Genomic DNA, 11,606 nt, shown 5'->3' on the forward strand with positions numbered 1-11,606 from the left:
TTTTGTGGTTTTCTGGATTCTGTAATTGCTTCTTCTCTGCAGATCTGACATCCCCATAAAGTGGAAGATCCTTTCTGTCCGATCACATTGATTGCCCTCAGCTGTATCACCATCTCGTTCCTTCTTCTCTTCCTGCTTTTATATTTCGGTGATCCACATGACGGGAAAGACATTCCTCATGTATCCTGGCATCCCACGCTGAGCTGAAATGATGACATAAAAGTTTATCTAAACCCATAAACAAATATTCTAATTTATAGCAGGAAGATATGACATCTGCATTCATTTTCTTTTTTCATATTCACCCAGTGATCCTGCCAGTAACACACTTCCTCCTATACGGTGACAACACTCACTGCTCTGTATCTAAGGACAAGCATGGTTGTCACCCCAGGCTGCTCTCCTCCAACTAACATCAAACCTTATTTCTTTAGATTGGTGGGGGAATTTACAGTTCATTTCAGCCCACAGGAAGTTACCAGGCCTGTGGCTGGACCAACTGGGATTATTATAAAAAACCTTTTATCCAACAAAGGAAATCTAAGGCAGACACCCCATCTATATAACCGCTGCAATATATTACATTTTTCTTGTTAAGTTTGAATATCTTCATCAGGTGATAATTTAGGATAACATTCGGTTTTAGGTCAATCCAGGTCTCTGCATTGAGGTAACATGTAAGTTTCTGCGACATACAAATACGCACACAATGGGGCTGATGTATTAAAGCTCTCCAAAACTGGAGAAGACTATCAAAGGAGAACCTGGGTGATCCAGTAAACCTAGAATGGATTTAGTCCAGGAATGAAAAGGTTTGCCACATAATAGAATAATGATTTTTAAGAAACCCATTCCAGGTTTGCTGGATCTCCCAGGTTATCCCATGGTAGTTTATCATCTCCAGTCTTGGAGAACTATGTAACTATGCTATGGCGCCAGTCCTTTAATTGGCATGCAGTGAACCAATGCAACATATCTGCGTTATAGCACTCCAGGAAGCATGGCAGTAGCGGGGTAGATTTGACATTTGATTGGGCTGCCCTACTGAACACCAATTATTGTGTGACATAATGAATAATAATATCAAAGCACTGAACAGATTGTTATGGGCCCTAAATGTCTCCTGGGTTTATAGAAAAGCCAGAAAATGCTGACCCCAATGGTACCCCCACCCACGGAGCCAGCGCTAACCCCAGGGTAATGGACAAGGTCATGTGACCAGAGATATTACGGCATAAGTCACATGTCCCATTCAGCCGGAGTTCAAACTGATGAAGCCTGGAAAGCTGCGAAACGTTTTCAGCATTACAAGAATGGGTCCAGCTAAATGCTAGATGACCGGATACTGAGATCCATCACAGATTCATTGATCTATTCCCGGCCATTATTAATTATACATTGGTTGGATCATGAAATCATCATTCTGTAAGGGAATTCCACAGATCCGGAGAAGAGAATAAGAGTGGAATTTTCCATCGGGAGGTGCAAGGTACCGGAGGCTTTGTGTGTTTCTGGCAGCAGCTTTCTTCATTCCCTGAACAATACGAGATCTCAGTGTCTGTGCAGCCATCAGCAGCATGAGGAACAATATTCTCTTCGTCTTCTCCCTCCTCATCCCCTCGTCTGGGGAGACCCTTCATCAGGGGACACAGAGGGACCCCGACGTCCCCCAACACAACGCTACATCCGGGCTGCACATCATTTCCATGGACTATGGACACGTCAAGATCCCGCTGGAGATAACGCTATGGATTATGTTGGCATCACTCGCTAAAATCGGTGAGATAATGGCGCTGATCTAAGAAAATGAGCTGAGGAATGGAGGGGCCCCAATGGTTTTATGGAATGGCCGTGGTTTGTGGGGGGGGGGGGGGGGGGGCTCTGCCCGATGAAGCTCACAGAGGCTCTGACTGTATCTGAGAATCAACCAATCAGAGAGTAGGAAATGGGGCCGTAATATTCTGGGAATCTCCTATTAGGGTTCCTATAATGAGGTGCTGCAGCTGCTCCCTTCAGTACTTTCTACAATGAAATGACAACCAGCAACATTCAATCCAGACCCCCCCCAGCCTGATACTGAACATAGAAGGACACAGCACAGTAATGAGCTCACCCCCCGGCACTCTGCTTTCTCCTCCTATCAGAATGTGCTTTCTTAGCGTGTGAACACAACTGATTGGCTCCCTGTGCTGCTTTTCCTTCCACCAGTCTGAGCTCTGCTATAGTGGGCTAAGAAGCTAACAAATCACATTCAGCTCCGCATTCCCCTTACATAGAACAATAAATACATTGAATTGTGTGTCAGTGAATACAGAGTGACATTATTTCTGTTATATCTGCCGGGAGATTTGGGGAAAATTGGGAGTGAAATCTGATGGTTACAGAAACTTCAAAAATGTCCGTTTATGTTCTTTATTATCTTAGTACAATGATACAAATGACGCTACAATAATCATTCATAGAAATATACCGCATATTAAAGAAGGAAACAACCCCAAATATACCCCCACCCCCACTACATACCCTTCCTTATACCCCAATATAAAATAAAAGATCACTCCGCTCGTCCCATATAAGAAAAGCAGCCAATCACAGGAATCCAGCAAATTCCATCCTAATGGGGGCGTCCCCTCGGTGACCCCCCCAGGAAGACATTTTTATAAATTGCCAGCCGGCTGAACATTGCGATAATCAATAATTTACAGATTGGCTTCTGCAGCAACTATAGAAGAGGTGACACCATTTATAAACTGAAGGTGGGGTCACCCTTTAAACTTTACTGTAGCCAATAAACCAGCCATGAATACCGGGCTGTGTACATTCACCTGACAGTTCACCCATAGGAGGGAGGAGACAAATTCTTTGCTGTGTGAACAGATCGGAGAACAGAGCGATATCCATATAAAGAAGGTGCCGAGCTTTCTAATGAGCAATTACAGAAACATCCGGAAAACTCCTTCTGAATCCATTAAGGAGTCCGGGGAGAACTAATGGATCCGATTTATTATTAATGGTGACAACAAACAGCATCTCGGGGGGGAAATTCTGCTTTCTGACGCCTTGATAATGGGTTATAGTAATGACTTCAATGCGTTATAACAAGTCATGGGAAGGGTTAGAGCCCCTGCCTGAATCCTATTGATGGGGTGGGGGGATGGTGTGGAGTGCATTGTCCTTAGGTGGCTCCCCCAGGTGGTGGGTGAAGGTTCGGCCGTTGGTAGAGTGGGGTGTGCAAGGAGGGAAGAGCCAAAACCAGAACATAATGTCTGGGCAGATAGCCTCCAATGAATGCAGCTCTGTAATTGTTATTACACCATAAATTGTATTTATATGATACAAGCAGTAGTAAGATCCAGACCACCTGGGCTCAATGGAGGTGGGTTAATTGAAGCTGACCATCAGACTGAGGACATCTAGTGGCAGAAAAAAGTATTGCAGGGGAAATTGCTGAATGCAGAAACAAAAGCTGATATTGTATCCAAAGGGTCTTGGGGGGTTGCGGTTGTGTGATCCTTCGAGAATCTGTTTCACTCCCCTGGTTGGGGAAATTCTATCATATTTAAATGTTTATTTATTTATATTCATATTTTATATCATTTTTTTTTTTCTTTTTTATTTTCCTGTGGGTGGGAGACCTCCGGCCCCAGTAATGCTCTTTTGGTTCTTTCTCCGGCAGGCTTTCATCTGTCAAGCCGGGTCACTGCGGTGGTGCCGGAGAGTTGCGTCCTGGTCATCGTGGGGCTGGTCATGGGGGGAATTATATTTGCAGTGGACAAACAGGCTCCGGTCATGAACAGCGACATCTTCTTCCTCTACCTGCTGCCCCCCATCGTCCTGGACGCGGGGTATTTCCTGCCTATTCGCCCCTTCTTTGAGAACTTTGGCCCCATCCTGTGGTACGCGGTGCTGGGAACCCTCTGGAACGTTTGCGGTATTGGCCTCTCCCTCTATGGCCTGTGCCAGGTGGAGGCTCTGGGACTACAGAACATCTCCCTCCTCCATAATCTCTGGTTTGGGAGCCTCATCTCCGCTGTGGATCCGGTGGCCGTCCTGTCCGTGTTTGAGGAGATTCATGTGAATGAAAAACTTTACATCCTGGTATTTGGTGAATCCTTGCTGAACGACGCCGTGACTGTGGTGAGCCACTGAGCTGAGGTGCTTAGTTACCCCCCCACTGTGGGGGGGTCATATGCCAAGATACCCCTATACCAGGGAGTCATCTGCCTACATACACCCCCAACTGTGGGGGGTCATCTGTCTAGATACCCCCAAACACCTGAGACCATCTGCCAAGATACCCCAAGTCAGGAAGTCATCTGCCTACAACCCAGCTACAACACAAGGAGCCATTTGCCTAGATACCCCCCAACATGGGGAGTTCATCTACCTACCCCCCGATTGTTGGGGGCCATCTGCCAAGATCACCCCAAACTCTAAGAGCCATCTACCTACATACCTCCAATATTGGGGAGTTACCTGCCTAGATACCCACAGACACCAGGGAGTTATATGCCAAGTGAACCCCCACACCGGCAGCAATCTGCCCAGATACCTCTCAACACCAGGCAGTCATTTGCCTACATACCCCTCCATTTGGGGGGTTATCTGCCTAGATACCCCCCAAGCCAGGAAGTCATCTGCCTAAATACTCCAGATACAGGGAGCCATTTGCCTAGATAGCCCCCAACACTTGGAAATCATCTGCCTACAAACCCCCTCTTACTCTTGGGTGTCATCTGCCTAGATACCCCCAAACACCAAGAGTCATCTGCCCAGATACCCCTTGCAGCAGAAAGTCATCTGCCTAGATACCCTCCAACACCGGGAGTCACCCGCCTAGATACCCTCCAACACCGGGAGTCACCCGCCTAGATACCCCCCAACACCGGGAGTCACCCGCCTAGATACCCCCCAACACCGGGAGTCACCCGCCTAGATACCCCCAATATAAAGGGGGGGGGGGTGCACTGTTCTTGGTATACACAGAATCACTTTCCTATGAGGATAGGGCCCACATAAACCCCTGATATATTCACTGATATATAAAAATATTCTTTATTCCTATACAGGTAATGTGAGGACGGTTTTATAAAGGAACGGAGACTTTTCACTGAGCTCAGGTGAATCCCCCCCCCCGATAATATTATTTACTAATCACCATTCTCAGCCTCTGCTGTATATAAACCCCAAAAATCCAAATCCTCCAAACTGGAAAAATGGGAAATGAAACAAGAAGGCAATAACTCCGTCATTTTCACAACGTGGCCACAAGAAATCCCCTAAATTTCAGGCTTATTTGCTTCCTACAATTTGTCCCTCCCACCAGCAGAGGGAATCCATAGTGTACCCAATCCCTACTAACCAATTGTGTGCTTTATCTATGCAATGATAAATGATAATTGTATAACTTGATGACTCATGTGATATATGGATTGGTTTCGAGGGGCCGAATGTAGAATTTCTCATTGTCCTGCAGTCCATAGTAATAATATTTGTTATTATTGTACCCCCAGCAGCCATTCAGGGTCCCTCTCCCCCCCTTGGAGCCGCCTTGATTTTCCCTCCCCAGTGATCCCTATTGGGTAACCCTTCAGTCCCTACAATTGAGCTCATTCCCCGGTTCCTCTGGGTGTCTCCTCTGATATTTCTGTATTCTGCAGAATCATCGCCTGCTCGGTGAGTATGAAGCGCTATGTGGAGGCCAATATATCGCAGAAGTCCTATACCACGGTGAAATATTTCATGAAGATGTGGAGCAGTGTGAGTGAGACTCTCATCTTCTTCTTCCTCGGCCTCTACACGGTGGGGAACAACCATGACTGGAACTGGACCTTCATCGCCCTCACCCTATTCTGCTGCCTCTTCTGGAGGGCCCTAGGTAGGTGGGGCCACAACCGGCCAATCAATCTCTGACCTAATTTACTGAATTGTGATGTCACCACTGAGCGTCCAATGAGTAATTTACTTTTATTATCAGCAGATATTCGGCCCAGAACAAGTTATATTCTGTTGTATCTATAATATGATTATCCCTGGGATTACACTACTGAGAAAACCATTCAATAATCAATATATATTATTAGCAAATAGGATGAATCTGCATTCACTTTATTACCCAACCATTCATTTATTCTTAGCATATGATTGGTGGATTGTGACATAAATGTGATTTTGCCTTATTTACTAAGCTCAGCGATCAATTACTTTGCACAGTGAACAATCCTTTACTTTTTTTTTAGTAAATGAGCCTCATTGCTGGTGAAACTTTATTCACACAAATCATTTTAGAGTTTATTTATTCTTTAGAATATTGCTGGTATTGTGAGCTCCTGTGAGGTGTCCAGGGAGGAGACAGAGAGAGTCCAAATGCAGCTAAAGAATAACAAAAACTGTCATATATGGAGGAAAAGTAAATGTGACTCTTATAGAGTGCACTTACCTGCTCCTTGCTGACACGTCATTGTCAGATGACCAATCACTGCTCCACTGTCTGGACAGGTAACACTACATGGGCGCACACATTCACACACATACACCTGACTCAGTCTAATGAGCATGCGCCATCTAGTGGCCATTTTTCAGAACTACAAGCTCCATAGACTCGTTACAATTCATTGGGGCAGCTGGCTTTATGCAATGATGTCCCAGCTGCTCCAGGTTCTGCTCTTTGTTCCTGATTGACCAGTGATTAAATTAAGCACCTGGCCAGTCCACCTTGCATATGACAGTGTGAGCTTCTTGATGCTAAGGGTTTCTGTATCTTCTGTTAGATTGTTGCTGAACGTTGCCTTGTCTGACCTCCCTCACCTGCCCCTTTGAACCCCTACTACCCCTATGTCTGCCACCTGCCCTGACCTTTTCCTGAATACTGACAAGGTCTCTCTGCCTGCTGTCTACCCTGACCTTTGCTTAACTCTGACCATGTTTCACATTGGAATAATTGTTTCCTGTGTATGACCTTCAGTTCTGACCCTGACCTGTTGCTGATTGATGTTGTGGTTGTCATTGCTTACGTCCTGGCCTTGTCCAAGTTTATTGGCCCCTGGTCCTTAGCCAATCCTTGCTCCCCAGATGTCATCCTGGGGGCAACCATGTGCTGGGATGGTGTAACCAGCTACCAGAATTACTTTGGGGAATTGGTGTCCTGGCTGCATTGGTGCTGGACCAAGGCCTTACATATATATTGGGAAAGTACAAAGTCAGCACCAGAGAGAGTGTCACATGTGTTTATTATACACCGGATGTGACGGATGCAAAATCAGGAGCAGTGAATGGTCTGCTTATGGATGCATCAAATCATTTGTACGCCTCTAAATATCCTCTGCTTATACAATATATAAATGTTTGTCAGGGAATATTGGGCCATAAAAGTGCAAATCAGGGTGTTGGATAACATAAATTATCTGAAAAAATGAATTTATAAAAAAAGAAACCCCCCCCCATGTTACCAGACTTTGAGGGTCCCTAACTGAGGTTACCCTATAGGAATAAAACGTTTGTGTCAGATTTATGGTGATATGAATTATACTGTATGCAGAATGGAAGATAAGACCATCTGATATTTTCTATAAAATCCCTACACAGTTATTGTCCCACTTACATTTCTGACCTGATAGAAAAATACTCCCCCTGCCGCTCTCTCTGCTCCTCCAATGATCTACTAATGACTTCCTCACTCATAACCTCATCACACGCACGGATACAAGACTTCTCTAGAGCTGCCCCCACTCTCTGGAATGGTCTCCTCGTCCTATTCGGCTTGATCCTACTTTCTGCTCATTTAACAGAGAGCTCAAAACACATTTATTCAAACTTGCCTACCTGTCTTCTTCTTCTGTCATTTGAAACCGTCACTACTTCCCACCACTACATATCTCCCCTCCTATTGTGTGTGAAATTCCCCCACCTACTAGATTGTAAGCTCTTCGGGGCAGGGTCCTCTCCTCTTCCTGTGTCACTGTCTGTATTAGTCTGTCATTTGCATTCCCTATTTAATGTACAGCGCTGCGTTATATGTTGGTGCTATATAAATCCTGTTTAATTAATATTAATTGTTATTTTAAGTCAGAATATGGATTTAGAAGCCAGGAAAATGACAAATCTATATTGAGTCTGATAAAGCCTGAGAATACAAAAGCTAAGAGGGCATTGAGACAATTAGGAACACCTCAGTCAGAGAAATGGGATCAGGAGCCGAGAGATGGAGGGGTGTGGCACTCAAACAGGGAGAAGATGTGAGATTTATATGTGTGAAGAAGTCCTTGAAGTGGAATGGAGTTTTTTAACCCTTTTTTAAAAATACCAAAAACTACCAAAACAGGAAAATACCCAACTTTTGTAGAAATTTTGGTAAAGTGAGGACTCTCCCCCCTCTGATTCATACAAATACCAATAAAACTTGGGAATTGGGACCTCACGTTCCGGAAGGGGCTGTCCCACACCAGCAGAGTTTTGAAGAAAGTTTTCAGTTTTCAGCCCCCAAAACATTTTGATGACTTCTTAGCTGAGTGTAAATCTCTATTTCAATCAATCTCAAGCAGCTCGCTCTTATTCTGTTTTTCCAATACGCGTCCGACGGGGAGCAGGGATTGAGAAACAGACAAGCTGATGAATAAATTGTAACCGATGGAGACAATGCAGATTAAAAGACATCGGGCGCAATATTTAATAGTTTGATTTGTCTTCATAAAATTAGGCTGATTGCAGAAAGCGGCCCCCAGGGGGCCGGAGTTACCACCAAGTATCGTTTTTTTATGAATAAATTACCCCACCAATTCCTTTGTCATTGGTTGGTTAGGTCTCAGAGTTCCTTTGTCATTGGTTGGTTAGGTCTCAGAGTTCCTTTGTCATTGGTTGGTTAGGTCTCAGTTCTGGAGCCATCAGCTGGTGCAGTCTTAGTTGTGGCGTCACTGGTGGGTTGGACTTCAGCTCTCATGTCATTGGTTGGTTAGATTCCAGTTCTCAACCCATTGGTGCAATCTCTGATGTTGGGTTATCACTTGGAGTGTTTTGCATATTGTTCTTTGATACAGACCTAGTTCTGGGATATCAGACGGTGCAGTCTTAGTTCTCAGGTAGTCAGTTGTTGTGATCTCGGTTCTGCAGCCTCAGTTGGTGTGGTTTCTGTACTTGGGTCAACAGTTGATGTTTTCCTCTTTCTCGGGTTATCATTGGGTGCAGTCTTAGTTCTGGTGTCATTGGTTGGTGTGGTATCAGATTTGGTGTCATTGGTTGGTGTGGCCTTGGGTCTTGTGTCATTGATTGGTAAAGTCTTAGTTCTGGTGTCATTGATTGGTTTGGTCTCAGTTTTCATTGGTTGGTGTGGTCTCTGTTCTGGTGTCATTGGTTGGTGTAGTCCCACTTCTGGTGTCATTGGTTGGTATAGTCTTGGTTTTGGTGTCATTGATTGGTGAAGTGGTAGTTCTCGTGTCATTGATTGGTTTGGTCTCAGTTCTTCTGTCATTGGTTGGTGTGATCTTGGTTCTGGTGTCATTGGTTGGTTTGGTCTAATTTCTCAGTTCAGATAAAAGTTAATTCTCCCATCTTCAGTTGATCAGCTCAGTGCTACTGATATTCTCTGCACTCCATGTTTTATCAGAAGTTATGTTGTTCCTCTGAAACATTTCCTAACATAGAATCTTTACATCGCAGTTGTTGTGTCCGGTGACTTTCAGAAGTGCTGATGAGTGTTATGAGTGCCAGGAGCCGCCATGCCATCCCACAATTTATATTTATTACAGTTCTCCTCCAGATGTCAGGATAATTTATTCATTCATTATTCTATTGTATTGTGTTTATTTATTTATTTTTTGTTGTATTGTGTTTATTTATTTATTATGTTGTTGTATTGTGTTTGTTTATTCAGCCTGGGGAAATGTACCAACCATTTATTGTGTTTCCATGATTAGGCGGCTTGGCATTCATCAATTTGTTTTGTGTTTTAGGTGTTGTGGTGCTGACCGGCATCTTGAATAAAATCTCACTGACTTCCATCACGGTGAAGGATCAGTTCATCATCTCCTATGGAGGTCTTCGAGGTGCCATCTGCTTCTCATTGGTCTTCCTTCTCCCAGACTTCCCGCAGAAAAGGCTTTTTATTGCGGCCACCACAGTGGTCATCCTCTTCACCGTCTTTGTCCAGGTAGATTCGGTGTCTGCAGATTTGTCTGTTCTGCTTCATTGATGGTCAATGGATGGTCGGGGGAGGCAGAGAGTGAGAGGCAGAATACAGAGATACTCCATGCAGATTGGGGGGACTCCGGGCCGGGCTAATGATGTCACACCCTCACCTGAACCCAGGTATCCTAGAGAAGAGGGCGGAGCATCTAGTACCTGTCTATAGGCAAACGCTAGCGGAAAACAAAGCAAAGTTATGGGTCAAACCTGAAACATATATTTAATTTAAGATGGAGCCAGGTGGGCTGGGGTCACCCAATGACTTTATATGTCTTTGTAGGCTGCAGCAGTCGGAGCTCCCACTAGTTCCTTGATGCCAATTTTGCCTACTTTAAGTTTTCCAATCTTCCCTGCCATTGCTTTTTTTGTAAAAAAAGAAAAATTCAGAAATCAAAAAACAGAAACCTCATAATGCCCAGACTCGGTGACACAGGAACTCCCCACCAGAGATATGAGACATGTAGTATATAAAAAATCATTAGAGCAGAGCTCAGACTGACAGGGAGAGAAGCAGCACAGAAGCAAGTCAGATGTGCCGATGTAATCATATGCTAACAAGGAGAGAGCAGAGTGATACAATTATTGTCCAATTACAAGCTGGGGGAGGGACTAGACCTGTAGGTGTAGCTTAGTTGCAGCAGAGATAAGTCAGGTCTCCATGCATTATGGAAGATCTGGCAGCGAATGTTATTAGGAGGGACGGTAGGAGCGGCGGGTGCAGATATGTTAAGCCAGGGGGAATAAAGCAAAGGATTCTGGGAAGTATTGCCATTCTTCTGTGCCACGGTGCAGATTGCCGCTGATGTCATTTCATATCTGAGATCCCGGCCACCTCCTGGGGACGTCTCTTTCCTTCACTTTCTTATAGTGCGGTGGAAGCAGCGTGGCTGCAAATCATTAAATTAAAGTCTATGAAGTCAGTAAGTAATTTGGTATTGGGGCCTGGGGGGAGCTCTTGTTTTCTGTGCGGAGATCACAGAGAAAAGATTGCGCAGAGAATTCTTCAGAAGTGTGAGTATGTTTTACCGCTCCCTTAGCTGCATCACACACTTTAATGACTTTTTAATGAAAAAAAAAATTAATCAAAGATCTACTCGAAGAAATAAGTAAAAACAATCACTGAGCCGACACCGCTTTCCAGGAAGAGACGCAGCAACGTTAAAGTTACCGAGTCCACTTATTTATCTTTAATTAGCAACCAGAAATTACCAGTGGGCATAATATACAGAAAAGCCATCAAATGGGGGGGGGAGCATTGGGGAAGGTGCAAGAATTAAGGCTTCCTTCCCCCCACCATCATTTCTTAATTATTATTTGTGCTTTTCCAGCCTTGTGGTCACAGTTTGGTGAAGACCCTTTTCTGCCTCCCCATGACTGTGCCCCGGGGTACAAAGCCAGCTCCATAAAGACATGGGGTCACCAGTTTGGTG

At 44.6% G+C, this 11,606-nt stretch overlaps 1 protein-coding gene across 1 annotated transcript in view; it reads left to right on the forward strand.

Moving 5' to 3' along the window:
• Window positions 1–1,577: 1,577 nt before the first annotated feature.
• The window catches only part of LOC140343761 (sodium/hydrogen exchanger 2-like), a gene marked incomplete at its 3' end in the record, with an annotated part of 14,593 nt that continues 4,564 nt past the window's right edge, over window positions 1,578–11,606 (forward strand). Inside the window, exons 1-5 of the mRNA XM_072430629.1 lie at window positions 1,578–1,779; window positions 3,677–4,137; window positions 5,070–5,074; window positions 5,661–5,878; window positions 9,945–10,141. Of these exons, the coding sequence (XP_072286730.1) occupies window positions 1,578–1,779; window positions 3,677–4,137; window positions 5,070–5,074; window positions 5,661–5,878; window positions 9,945–10,141 (1,083 nt within the window). The remainder of the gene's footprint in view (window positions 1,780–3,676; window positions 4,138–5,069; window positions 5,075–5,660; window positions 5,879–9,944; window positions 10,142–11,606) is intronic.

The sequence above is a fragment of the Pyxicephalus adspersus genome, chromosome Z, assembly GCF_032062135.1.
Source record: "Pyxicephalus adspersus chromosome Z, UCB_Pads_2.0, whole genome shotgun sequence".
NCBI lineage: Eukaryota > Metazoa > Chordata > Amphibia > Anura > Pyxicephalidae > Pyxicephalus > Pyxicephalus adspersus.